This window comes from Spinacia oleracea, chromosome 4 (assembly GCF_020520425.1).
Source record: "Spinacia oleracea cultivar Varoflay chromosome 4, BTI_SOV_V1, whole genome shotgun sequence".
NCBI classification, from domain to species: domain Eukaryota; kingdom Viridiplantae; phylum Streptophyta; class Magnoliopsida; order Caryophyllales; family Amaranthaceae; genus Spinacia; species Spinacia oleracea.
In genome coordinates this window covers 184,503,640-184,526,733 of record NC_079490.1, presented here as the reverse complement: position 1 = coordinate 184,526,733, position 23,094 = coordinate 184,503,640, and the positions used below count along the sequence as shown (strand labels likewise).

Sequence of the window (23,094 nt, the reverse complement as noted above, 5' to 3'; positions counted from 1 at the left end):
GCAATATAGCAATTATTTTTTTCTCTAATTTGTTTGTTTCATACTTCTTTCACCTCGTGATTTTTTTTTTTCCGTTTTTGTTATTTCTCATTGCTAACTACTGCAATTATATTATATTACCCGATTTAAATCAATATGATCACCAAAAACAAAGCCATGTAAAATCCTTATAATCCTTATTTTTTTGTTTTAATTTGGAATTTAGAAGAAAAAAATTGAGTTTTTATTTATTTCAACCTCCTTGCTAAAGCTCTTAGATGGTCCACTACTACATCATTGTTGTTTCATTTTTAAATTTAAGTATCCCTTCCTATTTTATAATAGTGTAAATTTTTTTTGGTAGTTTAGTTAGATATAGAAAGTAGTATTAAGTTTTAAAAAGCGAATACGAATGATTTACATCATTTTTCAATATAAAAAGTACATTATATCTACGAACAACTTTTTTATCCCTGTACCTTTAAAAGTACAGGCCTCAAATTTTTATTTCGCCCAAGGGCCACCAAAAAGTCAGGGACGGCCTTGTCAATAGGCTCAGTCTCGAAGCGGCTAATTTCTGTAAAACCACTGGCTATTCTAAACTTCTATGAACGAGCAATTTACATTTACTGGGTCTATCACTCTATTGAATGATGGAACTAAGAAGCAACAAGTACTCGTGCAACACAGCTACTGAAACCCTTGAATGGATTAACGCGATTGTTGATTTCCTCAAATCTTACAAATTTTTCTTCCAAGCTAATGTCGTCAATTTCCTCAAGGTTTCAACTTCTAGCAATTCTGCATTTCAATTTTACTCTTGTCTTGATTTTTACTCACAATTTCCCCCTGAAGTTCAATTTTTTTCTTTTAATCCAGGATCGATTGTGGGAAGTAGTTGATAAAGATTGGATTGATTGCTTGAAACATGAACCTGTTGAGCATCTTCTCCAGATTCCTTCTGGAATTATTCAGGTTTATACTCACTATAATCTGGTTAACATGCTCTTTTTTTGTAGTGCTTTTTCAATTCAATAATTCAATCGACATTTCTGCTTCATAACTAGTTTTTAAGCCCATGCGGTGCAGAATACTTACTCCGTATACCAATAGTGATAATTCTAATAGTAATTATAGGGCTCGCAGAATATATTGATTAGAGAATTATGGCTGTTTAGTTCTCTTTCAATTCGACCAGTCAATCGATATTTCTGCTTTATACTAGTTTGTAAGTCCGTGTGATGCAGAATACTTATTCCGTGTACGAGTAATTACAATTCTAATACTTCAGTTATCATCACAGGGGTTGCGGAATACATTTATTGGAGAATTATTGCTGTCAGAATGCAGAGCTTTGTCTTTTTTTTTTTTTTTTTTTTTTAAATTTTTAAATTTTATTTTCTAATGAATAGGTTAATTTCTACTTGAAATAACTGTCAATAAATGGTCTCTAATGTTTGTTCTTTCATTTGACTTTGATGCATAATGTTACAAATGATGGATGTTAATTTTTAAAAATTGCAGGACCACTGGCCAGCTTCTCTTAAGAGTTATGTACTCACCGCCAGATTGCTTGCGTTTCCCCGAGAACAAGCAGAGCTCGAAAAGGTATTAAACTCTCAAATATTTTCATGTTGAGTTTTCTCTGTGATTTTAAATGGCTATAATTTTCATATAGTATTCCCATTGCTTTGTTCTAATGACGTCTTACCCATTTACGCATTGAAATGCTGTATATTGATTGGTAAACAATTTATATGTTCTAATGGCTTTGTATTGTTTGATGGAGGGATTTCCTTAAGCCACTGTTCTCTTTCAAAGGATGGGATTTTTGGGAGATTTAAATCATCATTTTTTCACTTAGCTCTTGCGGGAAGATGTAGTAGAGACGGGATAATATCATTTTCAATGATCAGGGGCAAAATTTAGAATATCCTTGTGAATTTTGAGATGAAATCATAAGGTTCTGAACTAAGCTCTCAAAGCTTCTATATTGTCGATGCTAGACTTCCAAGTCCAACTGTGAGAAAAAGGTCCTATTTTGAGTGTGGCATTGGGAAATGCAGCTGTGAAGCAAATTTTATAGTCACTCTCCTTGAGCACGTAGTTGTGCTCTTACTACTTAATGATCCTACCTTTGTTAAAGACTTTAGTTTAATAACTTGCTGTACTATTATTACAAACTACTGTCTCGAATTCCTACTACAAGAATGCAATCACTGGGGGTTAGTAGCTTTCAAGCTTGATTTATTTCAGGTTGGCAGTTGTCTGATAATGTCATTGTTTTCCATTGGGCTTATCAAAAGATATACTAGAAAGCACATATCTCGACTTCTCGAGAGACATGTTAAGATAATGACTCCATTGAATGATCTTTTCTGGAAACTGAGTGAGCTGAGTTTCTTTTCTAAGTTGTTCCTTGGGTTATGAGTTTGTTTCACTCTAGATGTAAGAGCTTACTATTACATACCTTATGTTTGCTAGAGCTCATCATATCTCTCTTTCTATGTTGATTGGAGCTTTCATTGAGGCTAATATGGTGTTTTCATAAGCTTCTTGTTTTGAAGCTTATTTTGAGAAAAAAATGTGTGTTTGTCTGTGAAATTAGCAAAGAAATGCAGCAAATTTTATGTGATATTTGAAGATGCCTAGAGAGACTCTTCCTTTTAGTTATCTAGGAGTTTCATTATTTCTAATAAGGTTTCATATATACGTTTTATGTAAGCCATTGGTGGATAAAATTGGCTAGATCCAGGACTATTAGACACCTCTCTTATGTAGGAAAGCTACAGATTATTAAGGTCATTTTTTTAGCCTGGAGACACTCTCGTGTCAAGATGTTTATTATGCCAAATAATTCTGAAGGAAATCAAAATATATTAGGGGATTTTCTTGTGGATCAGAGATGTCAGTAACTCAAAAGAGCGTTGATTTCTTGACAAATAATTTGGTTGTACAAGGTTGGTGGTGGGTAAAAGTTTGCGGCTTCCACATCTCCAGACGCTCTTTCTTGGTTAGTGAGGAAAAATTTGAGCTGTAGGCAATGCTTTGATCAATGTGAAGGATGATGATCAACCCTCAAAGCTAGTAGTTTTTATGTTAAACAGTTAAATTTATAAGTTGTTGAGTGGCGGTCACCAGAAAGTCAAGTGGAGAAGAATAATTTGCAATAATATGGAAACTCCCAAAAATTTTATGTCTCTTAGTTGGTGACTTATGAAAGACTGCTAGCATTTGGCAGATCAGCAGTGTGTGCCCTTTGGCGTAGTTGTCTTTATGATGCTGAAAGAGAGAGTTTCAGCATCCGATATATAAATGTGATTGTAGTGCAGCTTTATGGTCAACCCCGCTGAGCTGCCAAGGTTGTTGAATTGTGACATGAAAGATGAAATTCATATTGCACTTAAGAAACGTAAACAGTCAAAGGCTCAATATCAGTTTATACAGAATCATTTTTGCTGAAGTAGTCTAAGAAGTAGGAAATAAGCTAATCAAGGTGAACCCTGGGAAGTGGTTATCAGGGGGACAATCTTCCAAATTTTCTGCTGAACAGTTCAGAAATGATTTGTTGCTGGAATTTTGAAGTTGTCGTCTGTGGCTGGGTCTATTTTTATGCAAGTCTGAAAGTGCTGGTGGGTTCTGCTGCCACTATTTTTTTTTCTTCCTTTTTGTGTGCTGTTAAAGCTGGTTTGTAGTTTGGTTTTGGGAGTTTGTCCGACTGATCTTTGCTGTGGTTTGTGCAAATGTTGTAATTTTATGAGAATTATCCTGCAAGGTCTGCAAGGGTGTTTATTTCTGTAGTGCTGGTTCCTCCGGATGAAATGAAAAGTTCTTCCCTCTCAATCCTTCCAGAAGGTGGGAGGAGGTTAGAATGCTGATGCTCTTAGACAAATTGGTTCACCAGTTGCAGTTTGCTATGCTGTTCTGTTGTAGTTCATGAATCTGTCGGCATAAGGTTGCTTATGTTTTTTATATTCCTTCTGGTTGTGTTTGTTAAACTCACATGTTTTGAGTAACCTTTTTTGGTAATGAAAACAGTAATTTTCGCCAAAAAAATTCTTAGCTGCAAAGAGGATATTTGATAACAATAATTGTTAATCAGTGATAAAACAAACCAATATTATCAGATGACTAGGAGTTTGTTCAAGTTGTGTAGGAATGGTTCCTACCAACTCTGGACCTTATTTTATGATCACTTTCATAACGTTGCAGGACTACGACCTGTTATTTAAGGCTTAATTCTTGTAAATTTGGTTCTTCTTCAGCCAGAAAGTTTGGAACTCGTAGCAATTAATGGTATTTTTGTTATTCTCAGGAATTTGATCCTTTCATTCATCTTCTTAGTGTACTTGATTGAAGTTTCTTGACATCTGATTAAGCTGATACTATAAGTTGAAAATATATTTGATTTGAAATAAAATCTCCAAAATTTTCCAACAGATCCTTAGTGAACCTAGAATTGTTTGTGGGAGAGTGGAATGTCAACAAGTACCCTATGGATCGTCTGTTAAGGTTGGAACTTTATAAAGCTTTACTAATGCCCCGTTTGTTTCTACAGGAAAATATTTTCAATTGGAAATGGTTTTCCATGCAAAACAATTTCAATGGAAAATGATTTTCCATCGAAAACAATTTTCAAGGCAAAACGCAATTGTAAAATCATTTTTCTTTGTTTGATTCCTTACAAGAAAAGTTACAGAAAGAAAGGAAATGAAGGTGAGAAGGAGAGGATGGATGGAAGGAGAATAGAAAAGTGCAAGGGAGTAGAGAGGAAAATGCGGCATTCCAAGGAAGATGTTTTCCACCTTGGGAAAATTGTTTTCAACCTTTGGGGAAATTATTTCCACCCCTTAACCTAAAAATAAAAAACAAAGGAGAATGGAATATCATTTTCTGGAACAATGTTTTCCGTCAAGCAAATAGAGCTGAAAGGTTAATTAGAAGGATAACATAAATAAAGAAGTATTGGAGTGGGATATGAGACCTTACCTTGGACTAAATCACTAAACATCAACAACAATGGAGCTTGCAAATAAGAATCAGGGGTACACGTTTCTTGCCTACGCGTTATTAATATGTTTATATGGAAATTTCTTTACTTGTTTCAGTCTTTCAAATCCAAATCGACCTATATTCCATAAGCTAGTTTCTTAGATAGCTTTTTTTTTTTGGCAATTAATAATTGTATTAAAAACCAAAGGACCTTGAGTAAAAAGAACTCAAGTTATAGAGATTACAGCCCAAAACCTCCTAAACACCAACAACACAAGACCAGCAACAGTAGCTATCAGCCACTAATACAAGAGCTTATCTCTAAGCTCATTAGAGCATCTACAAGAAACCTTAAACAGGATTTCTTTTACAATGAGAGAGACAGATTTATTGGCGCCACTAAACACAATGGAATTCCTATGTAGCCAAATAGAGTAAATTGTTTCAGAGAAGCACATAGTGTAAAGCTGAGAACTAGCTGCAGCTTTCCTACTATGGTGGGCAGCAATATGAAGCTCCTGATCAAAACCATAACCGCACTTGTTGATTCCCAAACACAAGCAGAACTTTCTGCCAGATTATTTCAGCAGAGAAAGAACAGTCAAAGATAAGTGTTCAATTGGCTCTTTACCAGAATTGCACAAGACACACGGATCAATACATTGAATCCCCCAAGGGAGTAGCCTATCAGTTGTAGCAAGTCTGTTAAGAGCAGCTGACCAAGTCACAAACACACCCCTTGGGCTAGCTTTATTATTGCATATCACTCTTCTCCATGAAACTTTAACATGATCACCCTGGAGTTGCTTATAAACCTTGCTAATAGAGAATTTACTTCCAACATTGGTGTTATGCAAACCTCCAACTTGTTGAATTATATCTCTGCAGCCAAAGATTTTCTTCAATGCCCAAGAACAAGTGTTAGGAATAGAACAACTCAAAGGATCCAGCCCTTTCATATAGTAACTATCTACCCATTTCACCCATAATTTGTCTTATTTATGAGCCAAAGCCCATAACAATTTGCTAATAGCCACTTTATTCCAATCTGCAATGTTCTTGATGTTCCACCCACCTGATGACTTAGGCAAATAGAGCTTGTCCCAAGAGCTTTCTTGGAATTGATAGTATCTCCTGTCGACAAGAAAATTTTGCAGAAAGCTTCAACTTCCTTTATAATTCTTTTTGGCAAGATGAAAATCTGGCACCAAAAGGTCTACATCCCAAAGAGTATTGTTTTAATCAACAAAAGCCTTGCAGCATAGGAGAGAAACTTAGCTGACCAGACTTTAGCTCTAGCTAAAATTTTATCCATCATGGTAATTCAACCTTCTATGAGATAAGGGAACTCCTAGATATCTACATGGCAAGCTACCCTCTATAATCTGTAATCCCCCCAGAGGCTAGAATTTGAGAAGAAACCTCTGCAGAACTACCACCAAAATATATGTTGCTCTTGCTCATATTAGCTTCCAACCCTGAAGCAGAAGTTCACTTCTGAAAAGCACCCAGTTGGAGCTGAACTAAGATCACATTTGCTGTGGCAACAAAAACAAAAACAACGATTTAATTCAGCTAAACACAAGGAAATGCTGAATTAAGAAACAGAAGTAAATCATCAGCAAAGTTCATGTGAGCGATGTTATGTTTCTCACATCTTGAATGGAAATGAAAGTCTGGGTTGTGTTTCAACTGATTCATGCACCTAGAGAGGTATTCTATCCCTATAGCAAAGAGAAAGGAAGAGATAGGGTCTCCTTGTCTTAAACCTTTTTTTTTGCTTGGAAAGGGGAAGTAGGAAACCCATTAATCAAGACTGAATAGGAAACTGTAGTTAAACCGGCCATCATCCACTTTGAATTACAACTCTTGCATTACAGTTTCAATGAAAGTCCACTCAATAGAGTCATATGCCTTCTTTAGATCAATTTTCAGGACACACCTTGGAGAAATGTGAGCTCTACCATAACCCTTAATGAGTTCAGTAGCAAGGAAAATGTTATCAGCAATGTACCTACTCAGTCACTGACCACCTCTGTAATCACCCCTTGCAGTCTAGCAGTTAGGATCTTAGAGATTAGTTTGTACACACGCTATTAGCCTGAAATCCTTCACCTGAAAAGTATTGATGATTTTAGGAACTAGGGTAATTGAGGTACAATTGACTCCATTGTACATCTTCCCAGTTTGAAAGAAATAAAGGACAACTTTATACACATCCTCTCTAATGATGTGCCAAGTTTTCTTAAAAAACACAGCATTGTACCCATCAAGCCCAGGAGCTTTACTGTCATCAATAGATTTCAGTGCTTTATCAATTTCTGAGGTAGTAACAAGAGCACTAAGAGCATGAGCAGCTTCAGAAGAAAGCCTAGAGCCACTCCTAAGAGTGGGAATATCAGACTTGGGCAAAGACACAGCAGCTCAACCAAGTAGATTCTTATAGCATTTCTGAATTTCACTCAGTAAGCTTCACCCCTTGATCATCATACAACACAGAAATCTTATTCAAACTTCTTCTTTGTTTGACTGAGGCAAAGAAGAAACGAGTATTAGAGTCCCCATTAGCAAGCCGGTGGATCTTAGCTTTCTGTTTCAAAGCAGATTCTAGAACTGACAACCATTTCCTGAGTGTTTCTCAGTATGACATTTTTCTTCAACCTGTAAGTGAAGGATCATCCAGTAAGTTGGAGTGAATCACCTCCAATTCTTGCTGAGCAGTAGAGATCTTCTCATAATCCCAGCAAATTCCTCCTTATGCAGCTTCTTTAAATCTACTTTGAGCCTTTTCAACTTAAACCAAACTCCGCTAAGTGGGGTGCCCTTCGGGTTTGTGCCAGTCAGCAGCCATAACTTGCTCAAACTTTGAATGGTCAGCCTTAAAATTAAAGAACTTAAATGGTCTTCCTCCTTTTTTGTGATCTTCCCCAAATTGAATGAGAAGAGGCGAGTGGTCAGAAATGGAAGGGTGCATATAATCAACAGAGATTTGATCATATTGCATCATCCAATCCCATTCCCCAAAGATCTATCTATTCTGCTTGTAATTCTATCATCTCCAAGCCCTTTATTACTCCAAGAGTAAAAGTGCCATGTAGCTTTAAGTTCAGGCACACAAGTGTGAAGTAAGAATTGTTCAAAATCCTGTGTGTCATAGCTAGTAATACCAGCTCCATTGATCCTATCATGTTGTGACAAAACAACATCAAAATCCCCTAAGAGGAGCCAAGGGATATTACCTACAGAAGCAACCATACGTGTGAGAGCAATCCACAATGGTTTCCTGGTTAGAATGGATTCTGTGAAGAGATAAACAGTTTTCCCTTTGGAGTCCACCAACTCCCCATGAATAAATTGTTCATGAGTAACCAGGACAGTAGAATACTAGAATCATTCATGAATCTCCAATCTAGCCAAATTCTACCCCTAGGGTTACAATGAGAATTACAAGCCCACTTCTAGCAATTACCAAGTTTTTGTTGAATTCTAACTGTATTTTTACATTTAACTCTAGTTTCAAGAACAACAACGATATCAATGTTATTATCAGACAAGAATCTCTTAAGATTCCTTGTCTTAATGAGGTCATTTATGCCCCTAACATTCCACGAACACACAATCATTGAAAGAGAAAGGAGGTGTTACCAGGGGGCTCCCCTACATTCTCATCATCACTCTCCTCTTCTTCTTCTACATGCTGCATAGCTTCTTGTTGATTCAGCACCCTGAATGAATTCCGAATAGGTGTTTCTGAAATGGGCAACCTGCCTTCTGTCTAGTCTTTCTAGCATTCATCCACCCAGCATCATCCCCAGAGTGAACCATTGTGGTAGTACCCATTGGATTATGCACAATTCCATTAGCACCAACAGTTCTTGCACAACCTCTGAAACTGTTCTCTTAGGCACCCACTTCTTCACAACTTTCTTCACAGGTGCTCTAGCCTTGTACTTGCAACTTCACAATCATGCCCAACAAGACAACATTTCTTACAGTATGGTGGTTTCCCGTCATAAGTCACAACTTGCACAAACTCCTTCCCACTGGCATCTGCAACTACAATGCTAGAGGGCAAAGGCCTGGTGACATCAACTTCAATGAGAACCTTAGCAAAAAGAAATCCTTAATTGTTGTGTGGTGCATTCATCAGCAAATAAGGGCACCCCAATCACAGTACTCAACCTGCTAAGAGAATCATCCCCCAAACAGTTCAGGGGGAAGATTGGAAAATCTCATCCATAGGGGAATCACCTTTAACACTTCATCATGGAAGCTGAAATGAGAAGACCATGGCTTAATGATAGCAGGTTTACCATAGAAGAACTGAGATCCAACAAACAGTATTTCATTCCTATCCTCCATTGATCTAAAGTTCAGCAAAATAGCCACCATCGTGCAAACTTTAGGGTAGCAACATTATTCCACTCTTTGGCCATAAATCTCAATACAGAAGCAATAGTTGGAGTTTCCCCTAAAACAAACATTACCACGCATTTGCCCATTTTTCAGTACATTTATCAACCTCAACCTGCAGTTGGGAAACTACTTTACCCTCGGTACAAACAGGGGCAATATAGCTCAGGCCTCAGGGTCTGTAGTGCTACCATTGAACATGTGAGATAGCTTCTTGTTCGATGCTCTATGTTCTATCCTTGGCAATTTGTGAACGTAATATCCATTTAGTAGAGTTTAAGTCATTATGCCACCAATTGATGACCAGGATGACTTTGGCTATTTAATTTCGCTGTTTCATCCCTGTCTGCATGATTGTCACATTGTTAGATTAAAGTAACCTATCATAGCAACCATAGTTTTTGATTGAGGGAGTACCAATAAATTAAATATTCAAGCATGCAAAAAATATTCTATGCTGCCTATTTATATGGTAATGTTTAAAATTCGATACTGGATGATAGCTTTCCTTTTCATCTAGTGTGTAAAACTTATGCTATTATTTTGTCATTGGTTTCTTACAGGTATTTCCTGGCATGAGCATGACATCATTAAATAGTGTCCTTTCGCAAGGAATGAATCCCAAGAAAAAGCATGAAGTAAGTATTTAACCTTTTCTTTAAATAGTGCCCTTTAGCCTTTTCTTTTGACCATAACATATGCACCTTCTTCCCTCGCAATACCTTCTGTATTTTTGGCCTCACAAACTATGTTATTGGATAAATGTAGACATGTAGTCCATTTGAAACTTTTTGATTAACTGAAAGTAGGGTTTAGTACTACTTAAAAGCATTATCTTTTTCAGTGTTGCAGGTAGTAATTTATACTTTCTCTTTGACTTGTATATGTGGACATTCCCAAATCTCGAATTAATGATTTTTTTGTATGTTCTGTCGTGGTTGTAATTATGGTGGTTGTGTTTATTGTCGTGGTTGTTCATTGGTGGTTATAATTATGGTAGTAATGTATTTATTTTGGTTGTTTTCTTGTGGTTGTAATTATCTCGCCTTTAAGAAGTTTTACACCAGAAAGGTTACACCTCAAAAGGCAAGACCTAACGGAACATACTCCGTTATGAACATCCTTTTTTGTTGTGTTTTTTTTTTTTTTTTTTTTTTTTCTCCTTTTTCTCAGTGATTGCATGGTAGCATGCAAGTTACCTACTATGATTACACATTTCCGAGGAAATCCTTTCTAGTTGTGAACCTTGAACTTGTTTCTGCTTAAGAACATTATCTGAAGACACTAAAATAGAGGGTTCTATTTCTTGAAAATAGAATTTTGGTTATATGAATATGTGCAGGCTTTTATCACGCTAGAATTTTGTGTAATCTGCTTTTGAAGTTGCTAAAGCTAAGCTTTTAGCCTCTTTAACTGGGGATTGCTGGAATTTCTTGATTGGGTGTAATTTAAAACTTGACCTGGTTTTAGCCAGGTCTCTCTCCAATTGACTTAGCAGTAATGAAAGTAATGAAAGTCACTGGCTGGTTCAATCCTTTTGAATGTCCCATTCATTCGAGTGAATGTTTTACCAAGCTAAAAGCTATATTATAAGGTCAGAAATTTGATCCAGTTATCACATATTGGCATCTATTTTTAGTTCTGGGTCTCTGACTGTACTATAGTTAACAATTTAACATTAAGAAATGAGCAAATTTATGGTAGGAACTCTATTGCAACATTGCCGTGTATTTATTTAGGCAATATTAGTATTCGACCTAGGGACTGGAATCATTGAATGCATAGGGATGATAATTTCTTTTAGAAAAACAAAAAACACAAAATGGTTTGCAGAATACGAGTAAAACTTTGTAATATAGGCCAATGAAAGAAAACTTTTGTTGTGCAGGTTGAGGTTTTGTCTTCGGTTGTTAGTTGTATAACAAGAAAAATAGGAGCTCAGACAGTGATTGATGTTGGTGCTGGTCAGGTACATAATCTTGTTTCACGTGTTTCGGATCCAAGATTAAAATATCTAGCTAATCAACCATTTACAACAGGGGTACCTTAGTCTGGTTCTTGCCTTTCAATACCAGCTACCTGTGGTTGCCATCGATGCTTCTTCTCACCATGGAATTGTTACAAACGTACGTGCAGAGAGAATCAAGAAGCACTATGCGGCTAAGCTACGTAATTCTGGGTATGAGTTCTCATTTTCAAACTAAATCATGCACGTCTTTATTTTAAAGGTGACAATATTCGTGGGCTTCTTTAGATTCCTATTTTAAAGAAATGGATTCACATATTTTTTTTCCAACTTTGTGAGGGGTAGCAAGTTAGCAACTGTTACCCCGTACTACTAAGTAATAGTTGAGGCCTGCTTTTTTGGAGTTGACATTGTTTTTGGTTACCAACCCGAGACTGTCAGAGGTCAGACAACAGGGTTACCATGTAGAATTTTCCCAATAAATTTTTGTTTTGATGTAGATGTCCTATAGACATTCTGCATTTGTGTTATTTGAAGTGAGCCTCACTTGAACTTTAGCCCATTCAATAAATAATTTGGGCAGATGTTCGAAATGTGCGTAATCTATTGTCGTTGATTTTATAGAAGTATATGCTTTGGAATTTACTAACTTGAAGAGATAGAAATTTAATTTTGGCCGGGTTTGGTTATATATCTTTGTGGTTAAGGGTTTGATTCAAATTTTATGCACATGCATTTGGTTGATGTCTCTATCAGTGTGATTCAAGGTGATCTACATGGCTTCCAGTACATTGGTCCATTTGTAGTATAGGCTTCAATAATGATGTATTGTGTTAATTCCTGCCATGGAAGAAATATAGCTAGGTGGGCATTGGCTATCATAAATTGATGACTTACGGGTATTACATAAACGGAATTTCTACTGTCTTAGGATGTTATACGCTTATGCTATGAATAAATGCCACAAAATTGGTAGGCATGTTTATTCTGGCATCATCAGGTATTTTTGATATCTAAGCTGTCATACCTGAAGATCCCATTGCATTTGCATGAAGGAATTTTCTTGAATCATTATAGTATTCCGAGTTTCTGACCCTCCTTTCTCCCTGAGAAGATGCAGTTTCTCAAGCTATGTTTGAGACGGCTTACGCAAAAGAGAATGGCTTAAATCATATTGTAGTTTATTGAAGTTTGAGATTGATCCATTCACAATGTGCTGTTTCCAATTCTCAAGGACAATAACTTTATTTCCGGAGTTCATTTTTTGTTTCTTTAGTTAGGAATACGGGGTTCTTGGAGTGCTGACAAATGAGAAAAAGAAAAAGTTTTAAATTTCTAATCTTTCGAGATGTCCATATATCTATATGCTGTTTCAGTTCTTGTGTGATACTTCTGTTTCTTAATTTTGATTCCAAATTTAAGGTCCTTGTGGATGTGGATTTTAAAATCCGGAAGATTTTCAAAGCCCAATTGTTTTAAAGAGCTGTTCATGGTTTTGTATTTGTAGTGTGCAATTTCAGGAAAGAAACAAGGCAACTTTACAACTGATATATTTTTTGGGTGTCATTTTATGAGGAATTTGAGAGGGTATGAATTTCACTTAAGTACCTAATTTAAAAAAAAAAAAAAAAACTACTTCCCCCGTTCCCCAATATTGCAACAAGCCAACAACGGATTTTGGGCACACAAATTAAGGAAGTGGGTGAGTGGTGGGAAGGAACCACAAAAAGCGTGGGAAATACCCACAAAAGTGCAAACCCAGGTGAGTAAGGAGCTTAGGAAATGTCAATAAGAGCAACTTGTGTATTTGTAGTGTGAAAGGAGATACCGAGTTCCTTAAATAGAGATGTTGCAATATTGGTAAAACTTACTTAAATGGCAATCGCTGCATTATTAGGGAACAGAGGAAGTATCTCATTTTACCCAAACAAGGATTTTACATGAGATAATTCAAACGACTCAGGGTGAAAACCCTTTATGGACTTCCCAAAAAAAATTGTGAGTTGTTGTTTTCATGTTCTTCTAGCAAACTGATGCACCATTTTCCTGTGCTAGATCAGCAAGGGGCCAACCAAAAATGCCTACGACGATGACATGCCATGTACTGTCTTCGTCCATGCTGAGAAGCTTTAGCAACTACTGCTGCCAGCAAGATGAATTTGATAAAAAAGAACACAACGGAAAAAGCTCTAAGAATACTTCTTCAAGATTTGAAATTGCAGACCAACTTCTATCCAGTGCTGCTGATTCTGATAATGGATCATCGCTGCTTCTTGCTGGTCTTCATGCTTGCGGTGATTTATCAGTGACTATGCTGAGGTAGGTCTCTATTGATGGTGACATATGATGTATGTTCTCATGGTATATACATGTTTCAATGTGTGTGTGTGTTCGACATTTGATTTTGTTGTTTTTTATTTCAGTCTATGCACTTGATAAGTTAGATTCCCTATGATCTTCATATTGATAGTTAAACTTTCTTGGTATCCTGAACATGTGGTTTGAAGACTTTGAACAGCTGCTGTCGACAAACCAAATCTGTAATGGGAGAATGAGCCATGAACAATCTACTTTCTTTGTCCACCTTCTTTGTGAACTTTGCAACTTTCTGCTCCACCCCTTTGGTTGCTCCAGTATTCGCTTCCTTATGACCATACTTCTTGCAGTATCGAACAGTGTATAAAAAGGTAGGCTGAGGCGCAAGGTGATATGGGTTGTGTGACGTTTTTGGTTTGGGCGAGGCAATTTGATGAGGCGCACCTCAACCTCAACCTCCTCTTCTGCCTTTTGCCCTTTCTCTTATGCCGGGTCTGGGGGAGGAGGAATTTCATCTGCCTGGAGCGAGCCAGGTCTGGGATCTCCGTCTCATGCTCCGAAAATTTCTGGTTTGCCCTTGGTAAAAGGAGATTCCCCTTCCCCCTTGTAAACAAAAGCCTTCTCCTGTTCTCCAGTTTTCCAGTTTTACTCACTCTCTTTATTGGACCTATTCATCAAAACCTCATGTGCTTGCTAGTAACTCATTAGTTTTTGAAAGAATCAGTAGTCAGGTCCTTATATTCATGAAGGGCAGTAACTCTATTAACAATTTTTTTGTCTAGACTTCTTAATACTCTACCCACAATGGTTTATCATTGATATTTTTACCATATGTTCTCATATGATTAACATTTCCCGAGACTCTAGACAAAGAATCTTGCACTGATTCTTTTTTCAGCAATCTAGCATACCAAGGACTCAAACTCACAGTGTAAGGTTTACAATTTCACAGCAATAACCTTTTTATTTCCCAATAACTCTTCAGAATATCCCATGCTTCATTCATGGGATGTGTTGGCTGCTGCAATTCTGGAAAATGGTTAATTGTCCAATGCTTGTTGGACTGTGAACAGAGCCTTGGCATCCTTCTTGCAATTTCCACGTAATGGCTGGTCTGGTTCTTTGGGCTTTGTGTCTTAAAAGTCATTTTCAACAAAGTCCCATACCTCTCGAGACTTGAAAAGAGGTTTCATTTTCAGGTACCAAAATAATTTACCGTTTTGTCAACTGGAATTAGGGGTTGAGATGAAGAACTCGTGTTACTGGATGTCATCACTCCCCCAATTTCTGTTTTCTCTCACGCGAAATTTAGTCTCGTTGCCACTGATTTTTGGTTTGGTGTGATCTCAACCAACTTTCTCTTTCTGGCATTACCCCTCCCTTGCTTGTTTGATAAAAGAATTAAAGAGAAACAAAAAGAACAGAAAGCTGGTACTTCCTTTTTAGAAAGGTGCTACTAAATACCTCTTGTAATTACTAGTAACCTCAAAGGCTATGTACATTTTTGCCCTTCCTTCTTCTCTCTCTTCTCTCTTCTCTCTCCTCTCTTCCCTACCCCACCTGATCAGCGGCAGCCACCACTGAACTAGCAAGATCATCTCAACCACCACCACCTGACAAGCCACAACCACCCACCTCTGGCAGCCTCCTGACCATCGCCCACCCCAAATGATTTAAAAAGAATCAAACAAATTAAAAATAAATAACTTAAGTAGGTGACCAAAGTTTTAATTGGATACTTAGTATGTTGATCTGTTGGCAAAGCATCTGTATGTTTATGGAATTCATGTTCTCTCTGTTGCTTCTACAGGGCATTTGCAGAATGCAAGGAAGTGAAGGCAGTGATTAGTATAGGTTGTTGCTACAACTTACTGTCAGAAAATGGATGTGAAGACAGTACTTTGAACTGCGGTTTTCCTGTGAGCAAGGAGGTTAAACACATGGATATTTCACTTGGTAAAAATGCACGTGATCTCGCTTGCCAGGTATTGTTTAGGTTTCTTTACTTTAGAGCAAGAACATTTTTAATTTCTCTCCAAGTCCAAGCTTTTTCTCTTTCTTTGTTATTCCCTCTTCCAAATTATTTCCTATAGTCTAAAAAATACCCAAAAAAGTTAGTTTAGTTTACTCCCTCGGTTTCTTTCTGATTGTCCTGTTCCTTTATTTGCACAGTTCCCATGCAACAATGAAACATAAATATCTTAAAATATCTGCAATAGAAAATTATAAATGTTGATATTGTGAATCTACATATCGAGACGGATCAAACAAGATGCCACATGCATATGTTTTGACTTATATATTTATCTATAAGTTGCTAAAGAAGACAAATATTCAAAGAATGGAGGGAGTAGGAGATTTCCAACAAACATGCAGTATAAGAAATCTTTTTTAAAGAAAAGAAGAAATAATAGAAAATTGGAGGGTCAAGATTTAATGTACTAAGGTGGTCACTTTTAGGAGGACCACCTTAGAATTCTCAAATTCTAACCAATAAAGGAAAGAAAATTATGGTTGCCTCTGAAATATTAGCTTTATAGGTCATATGAGTAGTGTTCAAGCCCTGATTCTAAAGTCTTAGTCTTACATTTTCAGAGTGCTGAAAGATGGCGGAGTCTGGAGAAGGACGCTGGTATTCAAAATTTTGGTTTGCACGGATTCCGCGCTATCTTTCAGATGGTATGCTAGTAAGTAGTTTCTTGATTACTTTTTGATTGTGTTACACAGTTACTGCCCCCCCATGCTAAGATTGTTGGAATTGTGGGCGCTATTTCCAGGCTCCCAAACTAGCACATACGTTTAAATTGTGGCCTTCTAGCTATGGTAACTTGAATGTAGGAAATCACACTTACCAGTTGCCACTTTGGCCTGTTGAGGATTTGGATCCTTGATCAAATTTGATCATAGAACCAAATCGCAGGCATGCCTTGGTGTGATGGTTAAGTGTCTACTTGCTATCCGCTAATCTTAGTTTTAAAAAGCGCGCTTTTTTGCGCTCAAAGCTCGGAAGCTCACAGCAAAACGCTTATGTCAGCCGAAGCCTAGCGACATTTAAGAAGCGCGCGCTTCCTAGCGCTTTGGTGCTCTGCGCTTCCTAGCGCTTTTGCGCTTCCCGTAGTCTGGGCACATCAGACCCTCCTTTTTTATAAAAAATAAAGCCACGTGACTCTAATCTTCTTTTTCAAAGTATCACATGATTTCTTTTTTTTAAAAAAACGAATATTTAGGAAGTTTTTGAAAACCCTAGTGCAATTTTCTCCCGTAGCCGGAGTTCTCTAGCCTTCTCGCGTGATTTCTCCCGTCGAATTCTGAATTTTTCTTTCATCGTTTTGATTTCTCTATTTTTTTTTTTGATATTTTCTTTCCATATTTTCTGAGCTTTTGAAATTTGATTATTTATTTCCGGGTGCGCTTCGCCTACGAAAAGCGGGCGCTTTCGCTTTGCGCTTCAGTGCGCTTCGCACTTTTTAAAACTAAGCCGCTAATTCACGGGTTTAATCCCTGGAAACAACCTCTTTATGAAAAATTAAGGTAAGGCTGCCTACATTTGGACCTTCCCAGACCTTGCGCTAAATAGCAGGAGCATTGTGCACCGGGTACATCCTTTTAACCAAATAACAGCTGTAGAATATAAGGACAAGATTGAATTATCTGGAAAAATGCACTTATATGGTTGCTGAATCCTTTTCATGTTCACTTATTAATTTTGGGATCAGAGACAGCCAATAATCTTCCCCCAAAAACTTCATCAGCAGGCAGCAGCCCTTCAAAATAACCTTTTTCTCTCCTCTCATTTCTAAACTCAATCCATGTCAAATAAAGTTATTCCAGTTCATCTAGCATTGAAAATGGCTTCGTCCGAGAAGCATCAACCCCACCACAAACTTTGCTAATTCAGGGTGTGAGATAGCAATTAAGAGTGAACTAGTGAAGCGAATGCATTTGTTTTGTTATGAATCTTTTCATAGAAGGGGGGGAAAATTTGATGATGTTAATGGAGTATTCTCAATTAAATGGTTTGTGCAAACTAGTTAACTTCCACATATGAAGTGATACAACTCTAAAATTCAAGTTAATAAAGTTGTACTGTTGCATGAATGGGGTGGTGGTTTCATTGGAGTTGATGGTGAGGCAAGAGGTTAATGTTGCAAAGGAGGATGAGGGAGGCCAGAGGTTGCAACTTGAGGCGGCCAGGGTGAAAAGAGATTTAGTGACGATGGTTTGTTGGTGAAGGAAAACGATGAGGGTGGCTGGGCGAAGGTGGTGGTTATGCTAGGTCGGCAAGGCAAAGGTGGTGGTGGCTGGGAAAGGAAGGAGGGAGAAAGAGAATGGAGAAGGAGTGCAAAAACAGATATCTTGAACTATGTTTCATTGGTTGGACAAGCCTTTTCTAAGTTTCTTTGTGCCCATATCTCTAAGAGACGAAACACCTAAGGGATCCACTGAATTAACTAAAACATACAAAGTTTTACTTAGTACTACTAGGACATAAAATTTTAATATCATTGTTTGTACCTTTGCAGGTCCTTGATCGATATTATCCAGAAGTTCTTTTAACAAGTCCTTCAATAGGTCGTCAAGGGAAAGCGTTATGTCGCCAGCAGAAAAAGAGTTATCCTTGTTCTTTAGATTCTTCAGAAAGTAAGTTTTTGCTAATTTTCCGATATTCTATCAGTTTTAAAAAAAGCGAACTACAATCTGCATGAGCTTGGGCTGCGGTCTAAGCCAGCCCAAGCGGGATTATTACACCACTAATTGCAATCTTACCTACCAGTTACATAGTTATTGCGTCTTCCTGTCTGGTGTCTTTGTTGTCATAGTTAGCACTCGTAGATAATTTTTAATCTATGGCAGATGTTCTGAAACTCTGACAAAAAAATTCTGTTTCTCTACCATCAGGGGTACTAGTACATTCTTGACCTAGCAAATAATACTAAGGCATACCAAGAATGCAAAAGGCGTAATGAACATGTATGTTGGATAACAGGTCTACAAATTAACTATTCTGAAGATTTTACAAGGTAGTTTTATTATCTTTTGTATGTGTTTCTGTCTACGATGTCCTCTGACTCGGCCCTACTGAACGGTGACGTAACAGGACTTGGTATATAGGTCCGAGATGGGGGAGATAATGGACCCAACAAGAATGGTGAGAGAAATCCCTCTTGCGTTATTTTATATATGTATTTTCATGTGAAAACCCCAACCTCAAAGTGAGTTGTCAACCAACGAGAAGGTAGATTGGAGCTAGTGAGGTGAGATTTTAATATAGGTGACTAGTGACACCGATGTCGATGCTGGGGAGAGAGGATACACATATGATTCATATGAAGGCACCATTCCTATATCACACTTCCTCCATTTCGAAAATATTGCAACCGTTTGGACTTTTACACTTCCTAACACACAACTTTGACCATCTGTAGTTACCTACGAAGTAAAAGTAAAAACAATAAAAAGTTTGAAAGTATATATGGAGCCGAATCTAACATCTCATGTGACTATATTTTCCCTTATTTATATATCACAAAAGGTGGTCAAAGAGGAGTGTGAGAATAGTGTAAAAATCCAAATGTTGCAATATTTTTGGAACAGAGTATATGTCTAGGTGGTGACCAGAGAAAGAGGTGAATCGACCTGCAGGCGTGAAGTAGAGTTTCAGAACTCCGTGGCCATAACTTCTATTATATTCACTATGGTAGCGTCCACCATGTTCCAACCAAGGTGCACCCACGGTCTTAAGTGGGTCTTGGCAAATCATGAAACAAAGTTTCACACCTTCATGCCCATGGCTCAAATATGCTGAATGATAATTGGCATGGGATTTTTGAACATCAGCCACCCACAATTGTGACCCATACACATATTGACAGTTTAACTTTTGGCTAATGCCTTAATGATTTAATTAACCATCATACAAGGGATTAGAAAAAAGTAGTAGTAACAGAAGATAATATAGCTTAGTTCTTAGATTTTAGTGTGAAAAACTCTAACTTTTAAAGGAAGAGGCTTTTAATTTGAAGAATTTAGTTTAACATTTTTTTCCTTTACAGTTCACACAGGACATTTGTATGTACTGCTGGCTGTTAAATCTTAATTCATCTCGTTTCTTTCATTCTCTCCACCTTTATTTTAGGAGTTAGTAAAGGGCTCTTCCTGTTCTCAAAAAAGGTCACCATTGCCGCTTTTTACAAAATACTGTTGCTACAGTAAAGTTTTATGGTTGGAGCTCTGTTTATTTATAAATGACAGACATGTGCTCTTGAATGTTTTGATTAAAACCAAAACTAGATACTTCAAATCGCCAATTCTCCTCAAATATGTGATCCTTGGAAGCTCTTTTATGGGACTTACTGTTTATAGCTTTGTTTTTTTTATTTAGAACGTTCCTTCCTTTGTTGATTTCTTGTATTGTTAGTTGATCCTTTGGTTTGTTGTTTTTACTCATGCACTACCATTGATCTGTAATGCATCGGGTATAGCCCGTATAGGGGATGGACGTAATAGGAAGTATCATAATAAGGGGGCGTTTGGTTCTAACGGGGTAAAGGGAATGTAATCAACAACGGGAAAGAGGGGGAAAGGAAAGGAAACTGCTCACATGCTGAAAACTAATATTTCTGAACATCTGGTAGATTTTCATGTAATGATTATTGTGATCCAACAGAATTTAGAGGTGGGAAGATTATTTTTTATATCTGGGACGGAGATATTAGAAAGATAAGATGGGGGGTTGGCCACTTCACGGGTTTTCTTTTCCTACTTTCTTCACTTGATGGTGAGAGTCAGAGAGTGACAGAGAGGTGAAGGGGATGTAGGCAGCTATGCTACTCGGACTCAGTACCCATTTCAGACACGGGTACGTTACCCGTGTCCAGGTGTCCGACTTGGTTATTTTGTGAAAAACTTTCATGATTTTGGTAAAAAATGAAGTGTCTGGTGTCCATAACCATGTCCTTGTTTCGAGGATCCGACACGGGTACTTGAGGTTAAATGAAGAGTCCAAATAACATAGGTAGGCAGGGCTTAGGGGTATGGTTGTGGCCATACATACCCTCCAAGAACTCATAGCAATTAGATATTTATAGTGAGCATAGAGTGAAATTATCTGTCTGCATTTATCTAGACCTCTATATGCTACAGATTCACATCTGTAGTTGCAATTTTAGCACATGGTTCTAAGAATTAGGACTGATGCTTTTTGTGCTTGGTGCAGATGAAATATCCAAAACAACTGTGGAGATGGACTCTTCAACTGATGGATTTCAATGCAGTGTTGCTGACAGAAGTGGGAGTTGGGTTGATAAGTATACTCTTTTTGAAAAGTTTAGCTACTCGGGTCTCCGCCACCTTGGCATTGAGCCTCCGCAGGATATGGATTTGGATGGACTTTGGAGGGAATGTCAGCCTTCTGTTGTATGTCTCTTTGCATCCTATATTTGTTCCTTCCCTTCCCTTCCCTCCCTTCCCTTCCCTTCCCTTCCCGGTTTCTTTACAGGTCAAATTGTGCCTCTGTTTGACGTGATCCATGCTAACCTGCTGATACCGTGACTAAAATACTAAAATATGGTGAAGAACTGCTAAAAAGGGAATGAGAGAGGAATGTTATTGTTTCATTAGTCATTACCTTCTCTTATGGCACAAACAAGATCTTTAGTTTACGCCCTCTTTTCTCCTCTCTTTTTGTTTCTTAATATTTTCACTTCCGTTTTTGCTCAAGGAAAGAAAAGTCGCAAATGATGTTGAGCTTTTCTGCTGTAAGAGCCTAAGAGGAATAAATAGTCAGTAGGAGAATTTAAACAGTGAAGGGTTATAAAAAAACAAAAATATTTTATGAAAATAATCCCGAATGAAATGTGGCTATTATATTAGTTCTAAACACAATTAGTTAGCAACACTCATCCTGCTCCTAATTTAGCTTCGTGCAACGTGGTCTTATGGGCCTCAATCTGTAACATTTTATTAGGATTCTGCTGAACCTCATTGCATGTTTAACTTTTTCATAAAATAAAATATCCTTCTTCGGGTCATAGATTTCTAATGAAAACTAATACCACCAAGTGGATGAATAATAAGTTACATCACAAGCAGGAGAACTCAAGTGTATAAGACATGGAGTTTCGTTGTTATTACGAACGAATTCCAGTAGTTGGAAATTATTTCATAACTTCATAATCTTGGAAGATGAAAATAAGAATGGTCACAGGTTGGGCTGGCCTTGTTTTCCAATGACTATATCCTACTGTATATGGTTGATTTGGCTACTTTTAGGTAATTTCCTAGATTTAAGGTGTCTTTTAAATTAGTGTGGACAGATTGTGGTTGCTAAGCTTCTCGCGTTTTTTTTGTCTCTTTGTATTGGAGTTAGGATTTGACTTTTTATGTAGACTGTGCTAAGCCCGTAATTAAGTCGTTAGTACCTCAAATGCTATCTGTATCTTGTGGTTTTGTTGAATTAACAGAGTATTTCGCTGCTGGACCTGACAACATTTTGTTAGAATAACTAGGTGATTTATGCGGAATATTATGTTTCATGTTGATGATTATTGGGTTTAGATTTTCTGCATAGCTAAAATGCCCAATTTGACTGCTTAGAGCTTTTGTAATGTTGGGGTGTTGTGAATGTTTTTAAGTTGTATGTTATTTCTTGGCTGTTGAATCATACGTAGTACGATATTTGTCACTTAATATATTGAAGTGTGTGAAATATAAGTTGTAACTTATAAGCGATTTTGCAATATCTTACAGGGGATTATAGGGCCTTACTGGTCTTTGCGTGCCGCTCTGGGGCCTGTCTTTGAAACACTCATACTGCTGGATAGACTGTTGTTCCTGCAGGAGCAAGAAAGCGTTGAAGTTTTCATGTTACCTATTTTCGATCCTGTTTTGTCACCAAGGAATCTGGCAATTATTGCTCAAAAGAGTTCAACCTAGCACAAATATGGTGGTATAAGTTGATCCAACCATTTTGGAGTATTGTTCCTTCTACTAATATTTTTGTACTTGTTCATTTTAGCACTGTATCTTTTTCCTTCTACATAGATATCTCTGTATACACAAATTTCAAATTTGCAAATAAGAGAGTCAAAATATGGGATAAAATAATGATTTATTGATATTATATTTTTGGGTACAATTTCTAATAATTTGATCATCTTATTCGATCTTTGTTTTTGAATTTGACTTGGCTCGTGAACTGATTTGACTTGGTTCACGAAATGATTTGGTTTGTACTTGAATGAGGGTTGTCGGGGTTTGATCTTGTCCAAATATGTTGATGTAGAATAGAACGACATGTTAGTTTTGTATGCTTGTTGTCTTTATTCTACTACTCTTCTACAACAAGGGTCTGATGCTCATGAACCAATTTGATCTTCTTGAATAAGGACCTTTGGGCTTGATCTAGTTCAAGTTTAATCTTCTAGGCT

At 37.2% G+C, this 23,094-nt stretch overlaps 1 protein-coding gene across 6 annotated transcripts; it reads left to right on the top strand.

Moving 5' to 3' along the window:
* The first annotated feature begins 505 nt into the window (after nt 1-505).
* On the top strand, nt 506-22,787 carry LOC110805377 (uncharacterized). Of its 6 annotated transcripts, none has more exons than XR_008932593.1 (13): nt 506-761; nt 859-954; nt 1,504-1,587; nt 9,948-10,022; nt 11,273-11,353; nt 11,424-11,563; nt 13,406-13,669; nt 15,477-15,651; nt 16,262-16,345; nt 18,190-18,307; nt 18,566-18,637; nt 18,765-18,815; nt 20,883-21,019. XR_008932593.1 is itself a non-coding variant. In XM_022010969.2 (12 exons), exons 1-12 carry the CDS (start codon nt 630-632, stop codon nt 22,598-22,600), a joined length of 1,635 nt encoding a protein of 544 aa, XP_021866661.1. In that variant the 5' UTR covers nt 510-629; the 3' UTR covers nt 22,601-22,787. The 6 variants fall into 6 exon arrangements, 3 of the variants coding, with proteins under 3 accessions (XP_021866661.1, XP_021866670.1, XP_056699200.1); XR_002538005.2 differs by having other exon boundaries at nt 18,566-18,687; XM_022010969.2 differs by lacking the exons at nt 18,566-18,637; nt 18,765-18,815 and adding an exon at nt 22,415-22,787 and having other exon boundaries at nt 510-761; nt 20,883-21,082.
* The last annotated feature ends 307 nt before the right edge of the window (nt 22,788-23,094 follow it).